At 36.8% G+C, this 22,398-nt stretch overlaps 2 protein-coding genes across 6 annotated transcripts in view; one reads left to right on the forward strand and one right to left on the reverse strand.

The window, feature by feature from the left end:
* Positions 1 to 22,398, forward strand: part of LOC105228567 (zinc finger protein rotund) — a 190,122-nt gene that overhangs the window by 116,448 nt on the left and 51,276 nt on the right. The gene's annotated exons all lie outside the window — the stretch shown is intronic.
* Positions 19,631 to 20,944, reverse strand: LOC105228510 (general odorant-binding protein 84a). Its single transcript, XM_011208365.4, has 4 exons — positions 20,532 to 20,944; positions 20,394 to 20,455; positions 20,211 to 20,337; positions 19,631 to 20,139 (listed from the first exon to the last, which is right to left on the reverse strand). The coding sequence occupies exons 1-4, from the start codon at positions 20,749 to 20,751 to the stop codon at positions 20,045 to 20,047; spliced, it is 504 nt and encodes a 167-aa protein (XP_011206667.2). The 5' UTR covers positions 20,752 to 20,944; the 3' UTR covers positions 19,631 to 20,044.

Below are 22,398 nucleotides of genomic sequence, written 5' to 3' on the forward strand. Positions count from 1 at the left end.
ATTTTATTAATTATTTTCCTTTTCTCGTACAATAACTGGACTGCAATGTTTATCGTTTCAAAGTTTTCAGCTGTTTAATTACCTTAGGTCATGTCGTATGTATGGACGAAAACACTCCAGCTTTGAAAGTATTCGACGATATACTCGCCGGGGGAAGCAGCGGAAGAGAAAGACCTCCACTCCATTTGAAAGACCAGGTAGATAAGAACCTGGCTTCTCTTGGCATTTCCAATTGATTCCAATTTTAGAACATCAATGAAATTTTGACTGAAAATAGTTGAAGTTCGTAAAAGTTTGGTTGTTCTGAAGTTGAATTGCTTTAATTTCGATTCAGTTGAGTGGAGTTGTAAACCGGAATAGCGGAATCACTTCGGTATTCCTGCCAAACTTATACGCTCTAAAGAAATAATTTTGTGTAAAATTGTTGATCAGTAAAGAGACGGATCTCCTCGACCCGGATAGAAACAAAATTATACTTCAATGTTACCATCTGTTGGAAAAAATACAAAATGCCATTAATCGAGAAAGTGCCATAACTAAGTTCTGCAATAAGGTACAGGCTGCTATTTAGTACAACGAATTGCATTAGGAATGAGCATCCTTGGTTGGCATGTTTTTAAAAATTAGGTGCCGCCCCTCACTCTAAACCATTCAAGCCATATTAATCCAATTCGCTTGAGCAAATCTTTTTTGCATCCCTTCAAAATGTATGAATTATAATCCAAACCCCCACTCACTCCCCATATAACAAATTTGTTTAAAATTACTAAAGGTGCAATAAGTCTATAAATAAATGCTCCAGAGACATAGAATGTTACAACAAGATGGTACGAGAAGCTTTATAGGAGCGAGGGTGAAATTTAGACTATGGGCGTGGCATTGCCCACATTTACGTGAAAACCCAGATCTCGGGATCTACTCCATCGATTTCCACCAAACCGACATTTTTACATGACAATGCGAAAATCGATGAAATAAGAAAACAAACACGCCTACTTCCCATTTAACAAATTTTTATATTCTATCTGCTTCTGTCACCAAAGTATGAACCCGGATAAAATACGAATATTGCATTTAAAGTTTGTTACCTTATGATTCAAAACTGTCCAAATCGGAACACAACTATTCCAGTTCCCTGCTTCCTATTATGTGAACCCCAGTTCGTATTGCGAACTTTTTATTGAAAATATCGGTCAAATTATGTCAAAGTAACTTACCGATAATGCTTTAAGGTTTTTTAGAAATGTCAATTGTGGATGCGTTTTCTCCACAGCCTGATTTCAGAAATAAATGTTGATTCAGAAAAATGGAAGGTTTTTCGTAAAATTTAAAGAGTTTTGCCCACTTTTCAAGATCTGACAACTTTCTCCTCTTAAAGCTTGATCGTTAGACTCAGAAGCAAAACGATAAAATTGATAGATTTCATTAAGTGGCCGGCAATTTGAAATTTTATAGTCAATATTGCTATCAAAAGCTTAGAGGCCTTTTGTGGAGTGTCACTTGCTTTCCGCGTCTATGTATTTATATTTGTATTATTTCAAATGTTTCTGTTATCTGCACGGCTGCATTAACTGTTGATTGTGGTTCGGGAAATTCTGGTACTGCTTCGTGTGGCGGAGGATATAAGTATGGAATTTAATTTTTCAAGTCTTTGCTGATTTTCTTGATCATTTACGAAATTTCAATTTTCAGAACATTTTGAGTTTGTAGCCAAACTAAAACTGTAGACAGTGGAATGAAACTGAATTTCTGATGCGGAATACCCGCATCTCTGCATTACGAGTACTTTTATAACTCCGCATGAAAGTTATCATGGCCACCACCAATAAAAGAGCGCGTGAAATAGAACTTTTCTTTTAGAGATACGGGAAAAGAAGCCGTCGCTACTATACCTATCGCTGATCCGTGCACTTACACCCATCGCTTTTAATAAAATAAATTTACAATTCATTTGGCAAATTATGATATACGTATATATTATAGTAATACGCTAATTATATTGAACTACTTTATTCAAACTATTTTCCCGTTTTATTCATACCTGGCGAAGAAAATATTCCTGTATTTTAGAAAAATGGTATGTTAAAATTCCATATTGTCAACACTATCTGTTGTTACAAAAATCACTTCCGAAAAACGGTAAATAAAATATACCCGCCTGTCTTTTCGAAATCTTAGCTACATCCCTGATCCCCAATATACCGTTTGTTCCATTATTTATCGCATTCGCCGTCGCTTACAAACAAAATTTAAGGATAATTTTTCTCGAAGTCTCTAGTGCCCAATGAATACAAAATTTACTCCATAGTCCGGTCAAATTTGACTCCAAATAAGAGGGATGCAAGAAAATCGTTAACTTTGACTGCATTTAGTGCAAGTGTATAAAAAATCTTGATTAAAATCGGTTAGCCTGAATGGCAGTCACATGCTATAGTAGTCCTATCTTGATACTTCCTAAAACTAAAAAAATTTTGAAGAGAAAAGGACGTGTGCAAAACTTAAATCGATATCTCCAAAACTGCGGGAATAATTCGTATATATACAGACGGGCGGACAGACGGACTTGGCTAAATCGACTAAGCTCGTTGTGGTGATAATTTATTTATACATATGTATATGTTCTTAAGAGTGTCCGACGTTTCCTTCGTAGTATTACAAACTTCTTGGCCTGTTCGGTGCTTTTTAACACCCTTATCGACAGTATGCTGTTAAAATAGTTTTATTAAAATCTGCTACAAGAGCAGGATTTTGCAAAATGATTTTATAGCAGCCCGGGTTAAATGACGATAGGTAACCTACCCGAGCAATATTAACAGAATTCGGTTTGTAACATTATCGTTTCTTGCAAATATATGTAGATCTGTTAGACAAATTGTAGAAATTCGTACAAAAACCTTTTCTGATATTATTATACTTTTTTTGTCAAAAATATGTTGAATCGAGTCAATACTTCCCAGAGCCTACATATGTACATATATCTTCTTATGTATATATAAAAATGAATCGCAAAATGTGTTGCTACGCGCATAACTCAACAACGCCTGGACCAATTTGGCCAATACTTTTTTTTAATGTTCGTTGAAGTTCAAAGATGGTTTTTACGGCGAGAATTCGAAATAAATAATTGCCGGAAAACCCCTAAAAGCAGCCCTTTTCTTTTTCCCATACAAACGTTATATAAAAAAGAATGTTTGTTTGTTAGTAATGCTAAGAAAACGGCTGAGGTTGTTTGTTGTGGATCGGGGAAGATTTAAAAATAAAATATCTTATACTTTTCATGAGGAGAAGTTGGAAAATTTGACAACTCCAAAAAGTAACTTTTTTCCATACACATTTTTTTTAATTTTTATTTGTTTTCAATATTTTGATTTGTAAATTATTTGAATCGTTCAACTTCGTTAGCGTTGCTTTTTTATTCCGGCTATTCAAAGGAAAATTTATTGAAAATTATTCAGTGAAAACTTTATGTGTGTTTCACACAATGCCATCAATTACAGATTGAAATTTGTTACGAAGCCACGAAGAGGTCGCGCTAATATCGGTCGGCGTTCTCTTTGCCATCAACGTATGGCAGCCCAAGGCAAGGCAAAGCAAGAAGTACTTCCAAAATGTGTTGACATACGTGGAATTATGGATCGCGATCAATTAGCTGGCGATCGTAACGATGTCACAGCACGACTTTTCAAACAACAGCTGCGATGTTTGATGAACTTTATCTTGAAGCAACGCATATATGGTGCTGTTAGATGCTGGATGTATTCTGTTAAGTTTGCCGCACGCACACATTCTTCTTTGGATGCGGGTGGTGGTTACACCGGATCAAATTGATGGAATCATTTCAGCGGAAATTCTTGATCCAGAAATAGATCCAGAATTATACGAAGTGGTGAGAACCAATATGATTCATGGATCTTGCGGACATTACAACCCCACTTTGGTTTGTATGTCTGGCAATAAATGCACGGAACGCTATCCACGTGCTTTTGTTTCGGTAACGTAAACTGGAAATGATGGATATTCACTGTATCGGCGTCGGTCACCAGACGGCAATGGCAGAATATTCAGCATTCAATTTAGAGGCGTGAGTATCGAAGTTGACAACATATGGATCGTACCATATTCGCCATTGTTGTCTAATTCACATTCAAAACTCATGTCAATGTTAAGTATTGCAGTTTGGTGTAATCGATAAAATACGTTTGGAAGTCCGTCACCAAAGGAAGCAACATGGCGATTATTGGTCTTGAAAGATACCGTCGATACGTGAACCGCAATAAAGCGCTTTGTATGATATTTAGTTTTGCAATCCATGTACGTTTTCCGACTGTTGTGCGTCTCGCGGTTCAACTTCATTTAAGTCATTGAGTATCGTGAATGGTACAGTGTGTGCAACTTTTTGAGAAGCATGCCATCAGTTGCATTTGCTGAAACATGATAATCACTGGAAACAGACGAAGGACAATGCGATAGTTACTTCGCATGCCACTGAAGGTCGCACAATTTTTGCGATGATCATTTCAACATATCAGCCTTCAAATCCGGGATACGAACAAAAATGACATTGCCGAAGACATTTTACATCGTATTCGTTAAGAATTGGAAATGGACAAATTTCGGTTGATACTTCCAGTGATATTATATCACTCTCACCTGCCTTTTGGCAATTCACTTCAACGGAAGAGTTTTAGCTGCCAAAAACATCAATGTTAATGACTTAAACTGGAAGATTCAAAGTCAAACTCCGGGAGGTTTGCGCTTATACAAATCGATCGATCTTCTTGACAAGGAAAACGAAACCGTGAATTATCCAGTGGAATTTGCAAATTCTTTGGAGAGGCTTGGTATGCCACAGCATCATTTGCATCTCAAAGTTGGATCTGTCCTTATTACTCGTATGTTTCACAATCTTCATGCGCCGAAACTGTGTAATGGTACTCGACTGATTATGACGCAGTTATCGAATACATGGAAAATTTCAGTTCAAACGTGTTCAGAATAGAAACAAAAAAATTTTGTTCAACAAGCTGCGCTACATTAAGAAAATGTAGAAAAATCGCAAGTAAATGATTTTCAAGACAATACAATTTCAACTTTCTTTTCATTTCAAAACACAGGACAACGGCGGCGGGGTCAGCTAGTTATTTTAATGAAATTTAGTAAATAAATTCTCTTAAAAAATATAAAATTATATTTATCTATATATATGTTTTAAATAAAATTGATTCAAGCCTTGGTCCAAACCTCATATCCCTTATATAACCAAAGCAATACAAGATGCGTTCCAAAATAAACAGGACTTTTTGAGTATTGCGCCCCCTGGTGGCGCCATCTATATGTCGACTGGTGCGTTAGAATTTGCTATCTTTATCGATTGTCCAGTGATGACATTTCATTGATTGGAAGTGAAGTTATTGCGTTTTAAGTGTCAATATGCTTGTGTTATCGGTGTGAAAATGAGCTTCGAACAAAGAGCGAACGTTAAATTTTGTTTTAAAATTGGTAAAACTTTTCAATTGAGGAAAAAGTTTATGGCGATGATTGCCTTTCAAATTGGTCGTGAGGACATAAAAGACTATTAAAATGTGGGCCAATCAAAATCCGTGATCACCGGAAATTCCATCGAAACTGTGCGTGAATTCATCAAAAATCAGCCAAAATCATCATTGAAATTCATGGAAATGGAATTAAACATCTCCAAAACATCGATTTATCGCATTTTGACCGAACATTTGGGCTTACATGGTTTGTTCCGCAAAAATTGACTGACGACCAAAAATTGCTCACAATCCAACATTCGACGATTATTTGACCAAAAATCACGTTTTAACCATTAATCACTCAACGTATTCACCTGATATGGCACCGTGCAACTTCTTCCTTTTCGGGAAAATGCATTTGAAAGGAAAGCGTTATGCAGGCGTAGAGACCATTCAAACGGCATGCACCGACATACTGGCGGCCATACCGGCCAACGAGCTAAAACACTCGTTCGACATGCTTTAGGACCGTGCAAAAAGCTGCATTGAAGCAGAAGGAGACTATTTTGAATAAAATAAACTGAAAAACCATTTGTTCAGTTTTAAAGTTAAATTAAATTTATCCTCTTCGCTTATGTAAAAATTTCATATAAAATGTATCTCATTTCAAGACGATTTTAATATAAATTTAGCTGCCGCGAAGTAAAATATAACAATGAAACTAGATGAGCATATGACCTATATGGAACTTACATAAACAAACCTGATATTACAAAATTAATCCAATAATAATGCATTCTTTGGCAGCTTTTAATATAACGTTTTGCCCTGAAGGTAGTTCACTGGTTTGACCCTTGCAAGTTGCAATTTTTTGAAATATTCGTTACACCCGAATATAGCACTTCCTTACTTGTTTTAAGTGAATTGCTATACAAATATTACAAACGAAAGTTGTAGAAGCCAAATGAAAATTGTTCATAAAGTCTGCATGACAAATATTTGTATATTTTGACTTTGTAATATTAATATTGGCAGATTTCTTGATTAAGAAAATATTCTAACCGAATTCTGTAAAGATATCTCACACTGAACATAAACCCTCTGATCTTCGGTATATAAGAGTTAGAATAAAGAAGGGCTGAAATTTCTTTACAATGTAAAAGGAGCAGATTGCTTTTCCTTTCCTCACGATCAGTGAGCTCAAGTCTAAAGGATCCTGCATCTCGGAGCAATAGACCTGTTGCCACTTCCTTTCGGAAAAAAATATATTAGTCTGGAAGCCTCAAAATTTTTTTGTAGCTCCCTTGCCGCATACATAGCGATGGAAACATAAAAGCACAAAATTTGATCTAACGGCGTGGTATCACACGACGTGAGATCTATCTGCCATAACTGAGAGTGTACAAGGAGACCGCGGATAGTCGATTCGGTTCCCTTCGCAGCAACTGGGACTGAGGTATGATACGATTTGGCGCATTTTACGTCGAGATCTTAACTTGAAAGCGTACAAAATGCTGCTTATGCAAGAATTCAAGCCACTCGACTTTCCTCATCGACCATCGACTTCCGCACCTGAGACGAAGAGCAACCTCAAGAGATTCAAGAGCTGCCATTTCAACCAGAAAAAACAAACGATTTTGAGTGGTTCGTGAGTTAGTGGAACCATCAGTCCATATTTCTTTCAAAATAATGCAGGTGAGAACGTAACCGTCAATGGAGACCGTTATCGTGCCATGATAACCGATTATTTGATGCCTGAAATTGAAGACCGTGGTCGTCGCAACATTTAGATTCAACAAGAGCTTATAGCTTGAGAACTAAGGGTACTCTACAAGACAACCTAAAAAGTATATACTATTTCACTTTTTGGCACTTACAATATCCAAAACAATTTGCCGTAACAGATACGACTCAATACTATGATTTTTACATAATTAAAATTCTCGGAAAACAACAAATATCGGCTAGTCAAAATACGATTTCCTCATGTGTATCACGGAACCAAAGAAGGATTATTTTCAAGAGCATAAGCTTCATCAAACAATATTGCCCCATAAAACCAATTAAGCTTGGTTATAAATTGTGATGTTTGCCGGATCAATATGGCTATATTAAACAAGTAAGGAAGGGCTAAGTTCGGGTGTCACCGAACATTTTATACTCTCGCCTGATAAAGCGATAATCGAAATTTCATTATCTGCCATTTGCATATTTTTTTATTTTGCTGTAAAATTAATTAGATTAGTAGTTCCTGAGATATGGTTTTTGGTCCATAAGTGGGCGACGCCACGCCCATTTTCAATTTTTAAAAAAAGCCTGGGTGCAGCTTCCTTCTGCCATTTCTTCCGTAAAATTTAGTGTTTCTGACGTTTTTTGTTGGTCGGTTAACGCACTTTTAGTGATTTTCAACATAACCTTTGTGTGGGAGGTGGGCGTGGTTATTATCCGATATGCCTGAAGGAAACGACTCTATAGAGTTTGGTTGACATAGCTATAGTAGTTTCCGAGATATGTACAAAAAACTTAGTAGGGGGCGGGGCCACGCCCACTTTTCCAAAAAATTACGTCCAAATATGTCACTCCCTATTGCGATCCCTCGTGCCAAATTTCACTTTAATATCTTTATTTATAGCTTAGTTATGACACTTTATAGGTTTTCGGGTTTCGCCATTTTGTGGGCGTGACAGTGAGCCGATTTTGTCCATCTTCGAACTTAACCTTCTTATGGAGCCAAGAAATACGTGTACCAACATTCATCATGATATCTCAAGTTAGAGCTTGCACGGATGGACGGACGGACGGACAGACAGACGTCCGGATTTCAACTCTACTCGTCACCCTGATCACTTTGGTATATATAACCCGATATCTGACTCTTTTAGTTTTAGGACTTACAAACAAACGTTATGTGAACAAAACTATAATACTCTCCTTAGCAACTTTGTTGCGAGAGTATAAAAATTCCAAATATACCAAGGAAATTATGAAAATGTGGATTCAAAATACGAAAGAATTAGTCTCGGCGAGAGAGTGGTTTTGTCCCTCACAGAAGATGAGTCAGGAAAGAACAAGAATGTGCACTTTGATAATTATTTTAACTCCGTTAGACTACTAGAGTTCCTCCAACTCCGAAAGTGTTTGCATGTGGAACAATTAGAGTCAATCGAAAGGACTTCCTTTAAGCAGGAAGCCAGACAAGCAAATGAAATGAAGCGAATTTTATTAACGACCAACAACAAATAAAGTAATTGTCTAATTTTCTTGGCACTGAGCAAACTAGAGTCAAGAGAGGCCAAGAAATACATGTTCAATATCCAATTGCTTTTAGAGATTAAAACACATTCATGAGCGGAGTAGACCATGCAGATCAACTGCGAAGTATCTACTGGATAGCCATATAGAAGCTTGAATCAGACGACGACTGTCGGTTGCAACTGATGTTCGAATTGGGAGTACATTGGCCAATATTTGTTGAAAGCCGAGAAAGATGTGAGATGTGCAGCAAAAAAAATATTCGGTCCAAAGTCCATTAGAAATGCCAACATGGCAGTCTATTTTTATGCTTCTATAAAAAAAAGAACTGTTTCGCCGAATACAATAGCAGTAATAACTGAACATTTTTAAGCTCCTCAAACCCGACGGTACTTCTAAATTTTTTGAAATTTATAATTTTCTTTTTTTCGTTAGTAAAATACCCATATGAGTGTTTATTTTGAAAAATAAATTAGAAATACTAATACTTTCTGAGATTGATCAACTAAGGGGTAAGATAAAATCTATCTGCTTGATTTGTTGAAGGAAAATACTTCTCTGATATTTTGCTGAGGACCAAAAAAACCAAAAAATGATTGTGAATTACCCTACTTCAATAAGACAATTTTATCGCAGAGATGATTTGACTTCAATCCTGATTTTATCCGGTACTCTAATGAGATTTTGAAAAACTGTCTTTAGTCATTTTATATTGGAACGCAATAGCCGGCCTTTAATATAGACCTATTTATTGAGCTCTTGAAACTGGTATCTACATATTCTACTCCCTCTGAGCAGTTTATATATTTTCCATAGGCAAAACGAAGTATTAAATAAATGATTACCTTTAATGAATATTTTTGGATTAGTGGGTATTTCCCAAACACTTACAAAATCTGACCATAACTTCACCAATTTCTACTAATAAGAACTATAATAATTAATGAAATTGCGAAGTTTTCTGATATTCTTTGAACAGAAGCTTAAAACCAGGCAATTTTTTTAGTTGAAAGTCATTTATCTCTTCGACTCGGTGTTTAATTTGAATTAAGATAGCGATATTTAGAATTAGGAGTCAAACTTTTATACTTTGTTAGGACTTAAGTCAAATCCAAATTTCCTTTTACCACAGCATCCTTCCAGAAGAATACCAGCGCAATCAAACATAAATGATTTTTCATCAGTTTTTATTATTTTTCACGTTGCGTTCTGGCAATACAATCGCAGCAACAAATCTGCGTGCTTCACGCAACGTCATTTCAACGTCCGTACTGTTGTTGCCAAGTGCATTGAAGTAAAAATAGGTAATAATAAATAAATAAATTCAATAGTGTTGCCGCCTATTAGGACATAGCGCTGCAAAAAATGCACCAAACTCGCACATCGCAACATTAAATAAGTAAAACAACAACTAGATAAAAATAGAAAATATAAAATACATAAAAATAGAAATAAAATATTTGACCCGCCCCCGAGTCAAGACGGCAATTGTGGTGTGAAGTCGATGAGCGGGCGCCTGGTAGCCGATGCACACATGCAAACATTGTAGCCCAGATACATGCCGAGAATGTGTGTTTGTAGGCGTATATATTTGTTTGTGTGCTGCATGTGTGGGAAATTGTGTAAATCGGTTCACTTTCACAATGAGGCCTTGCTCTGCCGTATCGTCAAGCAGGCGTGGCGTAGCGAGGCGCGGTGCGTCAGGCAAGGTCTGTGTGCGAATTTGAGCCTGCCACACATTTTTATTATATTTTTATTACGGCACGCTTACCCTCTTTGCACCTGCAGCCGCCCTGCTGGCCCACAAAGTGCTGCACTTCCGGTTGACGGCAGTTTTGCCGTCATTTTCATGCACACAAAAACCAATACATATACCTCTATGCATACATACATACCAATCAACAACAATCTGTCTACAGCAACCAAATTATTGACAAAACCTGCTTTTCAAGCCCTCATTACAATAATCGAATACCGCTTTAATTGTGCAAATTCGATTGCGTTAGAAGGACGCGTTCATTTCTGTATGCATATGTGCAAATATCTAAAATGATTTCGCTCTTATTTTATATACTAAAGTAATAAGGACTAATTGATCTAACAGTACCTCGCCTTTCCTGTAAACGCTTACATGAACCTAACATAAATGCAATTGTAATAAAAACCTGGTCCGATGGTTGCTAGCAGATGGAAATTCGGCTATGATATCGGGATGCTTTGGATATACTAGTACTAGTACATGGTATTACATTCAATGATCAAACTGGAATCGGACGAGTCCATTTAAACAGCGTGGGCAAACGGAATCTACAAATATTTTTTTCATAGATTGACTAAACTTGTGTTATGTTCGTATGAAATTTCCAAATGTCATTAGTGTACGACCCGAAAAGTTAGTTTGGCTATTTCTACCAAGGAAATAAATGTAACAACGAGTTTTAAGGTTTGTATTGGAAATGGAATCACGGTTTCGGAGGCATTAAAAGTATTGCAGAAGTATTTTGGGGAATCTACTTTTGAGTGCGACAAAGTATTAAGTGAAGTTTGTAATGCTTTTGAAAACTTGCCTCCTGCGATGAGTCCATTCACCTCTGTGGAAACCGATAACATCAAAAAGTTAAAGAAATAGTACTTGAAAATCGACGTATTGGCATAAGAGAGTTAGCAAATGATCTCTGAAGCTCTCTTGGATCGAATCAACACACATTAGTTTATCAAAACCGCATCCATTACGAGTAGAGGTCGCAAAAGATATGTGTTGCAGCATAGCTAAGGACCCAATAAAGGCGTTATAACTGTTTACGAGACGTAAATTTATGAACACGCCTTCCACACTGTCTAACAATTTAAGGAATAGCGTTCCAAAAATGAGTGGATGCCTTGAATTGAAGGCCACCTACGCTGAGCCTTATAGCAAGTGCAAGAAGCATTGGGTTAAGCATTATCATGCTTGTATTGGCTCAGAAGCCTATTTTGAAGCATTATAAAGACTTGTATTGAAATATGTGAAACCTTTTTGTCAGTCCTTTGACCTTTGCATTGATTTCTACATTTGCATTGATTTATTCTAAATCTAAGTGATTTAAGTGAATAATTTATGATTTGGTGCCCAATATCTAATAATCTCATAAAGTAAAGTAATAATGTACTTTGGGTGAAAAAATGCTTAAAATTGGTTAAATACTCATAACATCTAAATACTTAATACATCAACCAATGTATCACGATAACAAATCTAGCCAAAATCGGTGTAATACTTCCTCTAGCCTCCATATATCCAAGAGAAAGATATCCGAACTTCCTGTTCACTTTATATGTAAGATGTCTTACTAATGTTGAAATCTGTCAATAGATGTTTAATAAACAACGGGAATTTTAAAATTTCATAGCTTTAAAGTGTCCGAATGTCAACATTTCTTTAACAAGGAATATTAAGCATTCCACGATATGTTACCTTAACAGAAATGTGAGACACTAAAACGTATATACAAATAATCAGCTTGTTGAGCTGAATTCATTTAGCCAAGTACGTTTGTCTAGGTCCTCAAATTTTAAAATATCGATCTGAAATTTTGCAGCCGTAACTTCCTTAGCAATAAGCTGCTCATTTGGCGGAACGGGTGTTACCGGCTAACTATTGTATATAGCTGTCATGCAAACTGAACGATGGGAATAAAGTGTTTGTATGGAAAGCTTTTTCATCTTCAAGAAATTTGGCATGGTTTATTGTCCAAGGCAATGATGCAATCTACGAAGAAATTATTTAGATAATGTTACAAACTGACACTTAGACGTTTTTTTGTAAGGGATTTTCGCTTGTTGAAAGAAATTTATAGAATAGAGATTACTGAGCCTTAGTTTCATACCCGTAAATTTATGTTTCGTCACCTGTTATTATACATTTCAGTAATTCTGCATCGTCGTTAATTTCCTATAATGAGCAACTTCATCCCTGAGCAACTTTCGTTCGCTGTTGCTTTTTTTCAACAATTTTGGGACAAATTTTGCTGTCATGCGTTTCATACCCAAAATTTCGAAAACATTTCATGACATGAACCAATTGATTTGCCAACATAATCTGTGACCTTTCTTATTGCTTTCACTTTTTCCAAGTTTTTATGATATAAGCAGTGAATATAGTCCAGATCTCGCCTTAACCCCGATGTACGCGGTGTAGTGATTTCCACTCATTTTCATTCATTTTAAAGCTTCCTTCAAAGGATTTATTTCAGTGGCGTAGCTACAACTTCGGGCGCCCGGGTCAAGGATGTTCTGCCGCTCCCCTTTATTTATCTACCCACAAGTTTCATGAGTGAATTTTTACAAAATATCTTCGATATTAAGTATATAAAATGTAGGAACTAGAAGCCACGCAAATTCTGAAGTTCCAAAATTCTCACAATACGGTTTTTGAGGAAATTGATAGTAATTGATTTGCAAGACATCTTATTAAAACCCATAGAAACATTTTCGCCCTATATCTTGTACACTTTTGACACCATTTGCAGGAATTTTTGCCCGAATTGGAGTTTTTAAATACCATTTTTGAAAATTTAGAGAAATAAAAGTATTTGTTACATTTAAAGAGAGTGACACATCGCGACGACACAGTAAAGATACTGCCTTTTTTGTCACTCCTAGGACGCAATGTGTTGCTCTCACAGTTTGCCCTATGCTTCAACTCTGACATATCCGTATGTTTTTCAAAATATGTTCGGTTAAAGAAACTATGGAATTTTTGGTCTGTACACGAGGCTTGTTATAAATGTTTCTTGAAAATGGGAAACTATTTTTAAGAAAGATATAAGCCAAAAGATGTAAGACAAATTCAAAGACTGAAGAATATTCGAGTAAAAATTAATATTTTTCATTGTTTTTCAAATTATTACATTGTGAGTGTAGAACTCTATATCTTTTATAATAAATTTTGTAAAAAAAAATTGTTGAAGTATTTTTCTGAATATTAAACAACAACGAAGATCGTTTTGTCGCCCCTAAGACGTTGCCCCCGGGGCAACTTACGGGGATTCAGTTTGGTTAAAAAACACAAGCCTACGAGTGGTAAAAAGCCTTAAAAGACGGTAGATAGTTGAAGGCATGGCTCGATCTGGAAGACCTTCGACCTTTTCAACTGATAGAAATGTTAAAAAAGTGTAGGATATGGTGCTTGAAAATCATCAATCAAGTGTTAGAGAGATGTCAAGACAGCTCGTCATCCCTCGCGTGTCTATTCGAATGATTTTGGTGGATATTTGGGTATAAATCGAATTACTTCTCTCTTTAGCCGAAACCAAAAAAAAATCGCCGGTTTTTCCGAAGAGAAAAATTATTCAACAAAGACGTTTCATTGAACTCTAAGTGCGTAATCAAATTTCTGGTGCCGAAACCTTCACAATGTTGGCAAAGACCTTCGGTAAAAATTGTTTCACGCAAGCAAATGTTTCTGATTGATACAAATAATTTAAAGAAGGTCGAGATCGCGTTGCCAGCCATCAACATCAACTGATGATCAACACGTCATTAAAATAAAAGAATTGGTGCTTGAGAATCGACGATTAACAGTCATAGACCTTACAGCCATTGTTGTAATATCGGAAAGATCTGTAAAAAGCATTTTTAAAGATATTTGGGCCTGAGAAAAGTGAAAGCACAATTCGTTCTGAAGTCACAAAATTTTTTTTAAAAACATCATCGCGTTAACGTCTGCGAAACAATGCTTTCTGACTACCAAGATAACATGAAACGTAGTATTACTGGCGATGAGTTTTGGATCTATGCTCACGACTCGGAAACAGACGATCAATCGACCAAATATCGTGGTAAAGTTAAGCCGAAGACAAAAAAAGCACGTCAAAGCAGATCAAAAATAAAGGTTATGTTGACAATTTTCTGCGATTTTCGAAGTGTGGTCCACCCCGAATTTCTTCCGACCGGCCAAACTGTCAATAAAGAATACTATTTGAGTGTTATTCGTCAATTGCGTGAAGCTATTAGTAAAAGGAGACCGACAACTTTTAGGTTTTTCGCCGTTACATACTGCATTGATATTTCGTGAGTTTTTCGCCAATTTCCAACCAATATTCTCCTGATTTAGCTCCGTTTGACTTCTAGCAATTCAGCCAACTCAAAACACCGTTCCGTGGAAAACGTTTTGAATCAATTTAAGACATTGAACGTGAATCGCTACGATTGAAGACACTGAGGCTATTCCAAAAATTGGCTTTAACAACTGTTTCGAGGATTGGAAAAAACGTTGGTACAAGTGTATTGCAACCAAAGAAGATTACCTTGAGTGAGACGACATAGACTTTGAGGGATAAATTAAGAATTTTAAAATTATGAACAAAGTCTTGCTACTTTTTGTATGTGTGCATTTGCATTTGTCCCATTTGTGTACCTAGATACAAAGCATATACGTATGTACATATAACAGTTTATAAAGTAGCGCTGTTTTCCAATATGGAAACACATATGTATGTATGTATGTATGTGTAGTATGTATATCTATATAAATTTGCACGGAATAATTATACACACGTTGTTGCGTAAGAGTGGGTTTGTCAACTCCCGAGTACGTACATACGTTCGCGTTATCCGCATTACCGTAACGATAGGTATTCGAATTTACATACAAACATATAGATGTATGTATATACCATACATACCGATTTGTATATGTAGTTGTGCGTTATTTGACACATTAGCTGTCGATCGTCTAGCTCGTCCGCCACCCATCCACAGTTGGGCGATGGTAATTACAAAAACAACAACAAAAAGTAGCAAGGCCCACACCGGCCTAACAAGAAATCCTAGCAGTGCTGAACAACAACAATAACAACAACACCGAAATTCTCTCTCAACAAAACGCATTTTTTCGCATTTGCTTTCATTCCTTTTTTCATTTTCATTTTTGTTTTCGTTTTTTATTTTGTTTGTTTTATTTTCTAGCTTTTTTTTTTGTTTTTGTTTGTCTTTGCTTGTTAGCTGCTGCGTCGTTTTTGCTGTTGTTGTTGCGACGCACCAACGCATTGCACGCATGTGCATCGTCGTGTTGTCATCATGTTGCTGTTGCACTTACACGCCGTGTTGCAGGCCACACACTCAAAGCAGAGCAAAAAACAAATTCGTATGTATGTATGTATATTGCAAAAAAAACACAAAAAAGAAACAAAAATGCAAAACAAAACCGACTAAAAATTATTGGAATGTGTTTTTTTCTATACCGCTGCACCCCCTTACCCTGTCGGCGCATAAGCATACACACTCACACAGCTAGGACATGATTGCGGTGGGTGGGACAGAGTAAACGCAAAAAATTGTGGCAAAACACGCATTGACAGAGTGGCCACGTGATTTTTTAAACGCAGATTTAAATTCGTTCTTTCGCGCCAAGTAATATTTCATAAAACCATTGAGCGCGCACGTGACCTGGTTGATAGCTGATTGAGAGGGAATGTCGCATGAATGTTTGATCCTAAGCAGTCTCGCTTAACTCACCGTTAGGCTCATTCTGCTCCCAAATTATTCCTAAATAAACACTATTCAAAAAATCTAAGGATTTGGCAAACGAAATCAGCTTGTTCCACTCTAGCTTTTGAATTGCAGCATTGGAACTTCTTTCCTAAAGATAGAAGCTGTTTGTTTTGATCATTATCTGCGCGATCTCAAATTTCAAAATGAAAATTTCGGTGAAAATTTCGTGACATATTTTTTTCAAATAGTTGTAATCGAAAAAAAATTTTCGTCCAAGTCTTTACGAATTGTATTTCAAAGACCTGTGTAAATTTTCATGAAAATTGGTTGAGTAGTTTTCAAGAAATCTTGCCAATCGACTTCGAAATCACAGTTTTGAGAAATACGTGTTTAAAGACGCACTTAGCCTAGCTAGCCTCGAGCGCACAAGTTCTCTACGGCCTTGAGTAACTCCGAAACTATTACACGGATCAACTTGAAAATTTAGGACAATATACTAGAGGTGTTGTCGATTTAATAAGACAATAAAAAAATCAATTTTTTGAAACCCGAAAGCCCATGTAATACATTGAACTCGATTGTCAGTAGACTTTTCAGGTATTTTCATTTGAAAGCGGGAGTCGTGAGAGTTAAGACACATTAACATTGGAAACAAACTTAAACCTTCAAAAGGCACTTTTTGTTTATATCGAGATTTAATTTTATAAAACTGAAATTTTTGGACTATTTAAACACAAACAGATCAGATTTTGGCAAAACAAATTATGCAAGTTAGGAGTGAAGAATGTTCTTTATAAGAGTTCTATTGAATGTAGGGTCCCTCCTTTTTTCCCTTAAGCTTTATGCTTAGCCTTTTGAATTTCGGTTAATTAATTATGGTTTTGTGGTCACGCGCTTGTTGGCAACCATAGATTCTATACAATTAAAGCTAAAAAATTTCTATGGTAGCCAGCAGCCATAACTGTCGATGCGGCCACATCGACGGCACACGATGTAAGAATGAGGAATGGGAAATGAGGAATGAGGCAAAACGATGGCACTGGCAATAACAACGAAGCCAAATAGAAAAACAAAACAAAATAAAATAAAAGCACTAGCTACATACAGACAACAACAGATGAGTATAGCTAACCAAAATGAATGAGTAGCTGGTTGCAACGCCACCAACGGCGCTACTGCGACAACAACACAAATGTTGCAACATCTAACTGCCCGATAGGCGCATCGTCGGCGACAGAGGCAGCGACGGCGAATCGGTTTGTACGGGTCAAAATGTACGTATGTAAAATAGCAAAAACCAAAAACAAATAAAAAACTTGAACAAAAATTGGAAAAAATGGTGAAGAAAGAGATTTGCTAAAAATGGAAAAAATACGCAAAGGGGCAAAGAAAAAATGGAGAAACTTTCAAATAAAAAATAAGCGCAGTTCTGAGGCGCACGGACGAAAAGGATAAATATGAAAGTGAGAAAAAAGCAAAAACAAGGTGAAAGCGCATAAAAAATGCAAGCAAAAACATATAACGTTTTGAGAAGAAGAAGAAGAAGAAGAAGGAGAAAGAGAAAGCGACGGGCGTACGAATAAACGGCTATGAATAGTAATAGTGGGAGGAACGGACGATGATGAGCGACTGGGTGTTTGTAATGGGTGAGATAACGGTGATTGTTAAAGAATGCGAAAGGCGGCGATGGTCACTATCGTTTACGAGTGATTTTGCTATGCAATGTTCAATGCATGTTTCCGGAGACACACATACATATGTACATACATATCTAAATATTTCATGATTATTTAGCACTTTTAACTGATTTGGAAATCAATCTCTCCTAATTTAGCTGCAACGGCTGTGTTGCAGGGATGATCAGGCCTATTGTTGCCTGCAACGCTGCCGCAATAGCAAGTAATTATAATGAAGTAGCAAATTATAAACATCTATATTTCTCGCATTGGTACATACATACACCTATACATGCATACAAATCGACAACATCATTAGCAACGTCATCATCAACATCAGCTTCCGCCGTCACTAGCCGACCCCGACGTCGTTATTAGCCAACAACAACGACAGCAACAACTACGTGCAAGCAAAAGCACCCTTAATACAATGCAACAATAACAGCAACAACCGACATCATAATAGAAAAAGCAGCAGCGCGTCACATTTACCGCCTCCCTCACCGAGCCACGGCTCACGAAAAAGCACGTGAAACAGTCCGGTCCAGACCAGTTAGTGAATGCCAAAAATAAAAATAAAAACAGAAATAAAAGTAAAACAACAACACACACCCAACTCGCGAAAGAAAAAGTGTAATGCAAAACATAAAACACACAACAACAATAACACGTAAAAAATGTGTATTTGCTGTTGCTGTTGCTTTTCGTAACAATTTTTTATTATTCAAAAGCACGCGCAAGCACATCCAATATGGAGCAACGGGTGTTAGCGGACACAGTCGTGTCTGCTTTGACTGTTTTGTGAATAGTGTGCAATTGTGGCAAAAGCGTGCAAAGCAAAGCGCCAGGCGAGTGGCGGCACTGTGTGTCTGATGCACTGTCGCAGCGCACAAAATGGATGCCGGAATGCCTCGTTAGAGCGCTCTTTTAGGCTACAGCGCCAGGCTGTTACGCCATACATTAACCTACTGGTCCTTGGTAATTCCAAGTTGGAGGTTCAGTTCTATTTAACCTGAAGTTTTCGTCATAGAGCTAAACTTTCGTCAACTAACGTAAACTAATCTTGTTACTTCATCTAGTCCTTTGAACTGCGAAGCTTATATATATCTAAACCGACTTCCAGATAAAACTGCACAGAAGCTTTGGAGGTGTACCAGCGTTTCACACATTTCCTTGCTATTGCCATCCGGCTCTCGTGTGAGGTCAGTAAGTCCATCGCCCTGCACTCCTTCCGGGACCGTGTCAGTAAAACGCATTCGTGCGTCTCTTAACTTAATCATAACGATCCTGCAAGACCTTAAGGCATTCTGTCTCACCCTGATTCGTCAGTCAGTCATTTCGGAAATTTCATTAGGTATCGTTTTTAGCGACTCATGTATTTCCCGTACTGGTTCAGTAGCCAGTTAGTGGATAACACTTTTGACAACGTCTTCAGCTATTTTGTTTTCCGGCATTCATTTCTGGCCAGGAATCCGCACATATGCAGTCGTTTTCCAGCAACCACTACATTGACTACCTTCATGCTTCTAAAGACATTCTCTGGGGCTCTATTACTTCATTACCATCTTTGTTCTGTTGAATGCCAGCAGTTACCAAAACCCATAAAACTTCACCCGTAATAGCTTTCCATGGCATCTTACTTGCATTTAAAATTCAATCTTGACAAATTTGTGTCTGAAAAATTTGAAATTTTACAGCCGAAGCTAACTGTTTTCTTAAAAGAAAAATGACAAGAGTTTAAAACAAAATCAATTTTTTTTTTAGTTTTTGTATTAGTACTTTTATTTAAGCAGCAAAATGCAGAGACAGGCTAGATAAAATTTTATAAGTATTCCATCTTCAAACAGCATTTTTCAATCCTTCATATTTTTATGAGCTGTACATATGCACATGTGCCTACAATTTCATTCACAGACACTGTTGTTGCACAAGTAAGCCATAAAAATGCTACAAATGAATAAAGGATCTTCCGATCAACGGACCATTAAGAATATAAGTGCAACTGCAAAGGAATTTAAGTGCTTCTAACTCTATTTATTATAGTGTAGATCTAAATATTTAACTCGTTTTGCGCTAAAGTGCACGAAGAGCAAACAAGTTGCTAATAATATGTGGCTATGCGACCATTTAAGATTCATTGTTGTTCGTGACGTTGACAGAATGTTGTCAAACCAACGGCTTATTGCGGGCATCCACGAGAGCGCGTAACGTCAGGCACTTAGCGATAGCATAGGTGCGCTTGCAAGGACAGGTCTCACGAGCTGAAAACGAAAATCAAAATCATTATCATTAAAAATCTGCCGCTCTGCTAACAAGAGTGCAGTAATCTTACAGCCTTCATTCTGGCAGACGGGTAAGGAGTCGCCAGTGGCTGGCCACATAGTTTGCCGGATCAGTGTTGGATTCAGCTGCCAATCTCGCAAAAGGCCCGTCTTCTCCATGTAGCATTTCAGGAAACACTAAAGGCAACGATTAGTGAAAATATATTGATCACAATCTCTTCAATCACACTTACCATGCCCGTTTTGTCCGTTATGTTCGGTAATTCTGCGGTTTCATTGAATTGCTGTATGTATTCTGGAAATATTTTCAAGCAAACCATATACTATTTATTTGTACTTCGAATGTTTCATACGTTTACGCCTAAACTGACCTAACGGTATTGTGTAACTGGCATTACAAGTGCGCACTACTTCCTCAAAGTCGAAACCCGTCTCGTTCGCAGCACCTGCAGTCGGTGTGGTCATCTCCATGGACTGTTGCTTATCCAATTTGTTATTCGTTGCATCTGTTTCAGGATGTGCCCTAGTTCCAGCAAGAAAACCAAGTAGGACCAGTGAGAGAGCAAGTATGAGCAGTCGATGATTGATCATTGTTTAAGTTTGTGTATAACTATTTTGTTTTCAAAAACCGATGATCACTGAAACTTGTTCCGATTGTTACCGATATTTAAATGAAATATTTGTCTGAATAATTTATATCAATGTAATTTAGTTAAAGCGATTGTGGGTGAAAAATTATCTAATCTCAATGCGCTACGTCCGGCTCAATTCATTGATATTTGAAGTCTCTGAACATTAACAATTCTAAAACTACTTAATTGCTATAAATTCGAAAAATATAGTAAACGAAAAGTATAAAATAAATTGTAAAAATTATTATTTATTGATATATTGATTATAACTTTTTAGTAATGCGGTAACAGTAAAAAATTTGAGCTCACCATTAGAGTGGGAAGTATTTTTGAATTTAGCTATTAACTTTTTTGTGTAATTTTTTGTGTAAATTTACCCAGAAGCGCTTATAGGCAGTACTCAAATGACTACTCTATGATTACTTTCAATCACAATTATGTAGAAGTACCGATGTGCTGACTGTAGCGACCGCTTAAAATAGGTTTCGTGTCTGACAAGTCTGGCAGCAATTTTATTTAATTATGGAAACGGCAATTTCTTTGATTGATATTTATTATTGACACTACAACAATGAGTTTAGATAATTTTGCGTATTTCATAATAGGATTGAAATTGTTTGCAATCGAATGCATTATTTATACTACAATGCTATCATAAATTTGTCACCTGCGATTTATTGCAAACACCCGATTAGCGGCGAGGCATTTATGAGTTTGAGTGCCTGAGTGCTATATGCTGAGTCGTGGGTTCGTAACGTGATTGCCGCGAGTACGAATTCAATACATTCATCATTTAAAAATATTGGCCCAAACTCCAAATAATTTGATAAAAGTCAGTTACTGTGTATTTAAGGAAAACAGGGTTATGTGTCGTGTTTACAACTGACTATAAAACATAAATAACAACAATTGGAATACTTTAAATTATCATTTCGGAACGAATGAATTAGTATTTATATAAATTCATCGTTTATTAGATGGAATTTTTCTAATTGACTTATCATTTTTAAATGATCCCATAGGTTTTTCACCATTTGTGATTGTCTTAGGTCGGGTTTAGGTAAATAGGATAATTTTTCGTAAGAATAACCAGTTGTGATGCTCAGATCTCCTAAATATGTATCAAAAGGACCGTCGCATATCGCTAAAGTGCCTACCTCCTGCCACAATTCCAGCGACTGACATCAATTTCAGATACAGCGCGCGAATACACGATGACAATAAAACACAGGTTTTTTCTTATCCATGTGACCTTACTTATTTCTTGTTTGCTCATCGGCTTCATAGTTTCCGATGAATTCCGATGTGGCTAGGCACTCAGACAAGTATAATAGAAGTAGACGTAGCTTGATTCTACTCTTAGTGAGATAATGTACTCTTTCACTAACTTTGAGTTCACAGAGAGCGAGCTCAATTGAGTAATGGCGGGAGAGGAACGTACTCTGACGACTGCCCGAGTTTTAAGGGGATTGAGACAGCCTTGGCATTAACCAATAAGTCATTTCTGCAGAGTGTCACCCCCACATAACAATAGAGTAGAATAATTCGGCTACCAGCCTAGGTTCCAACCAAATCCAAATATTTCATTTTAAGCATATTGCGTGTC

This window comes from Bactrocera dorsalis, chromosome 2, assembly GCF_023373825.1.
Source record: "Bactrocera dorsalis isolate Fly_Bdor chromosome 2, ASM2337382v1, whole genome shotgun sequence".
Classification (NCBI taxonomy): Eukaryota; Metazoa; Arthropoda; class Insecta; order Diptera; family Tephritidae; genus Bactrocera; species Bactrocera dorsalis.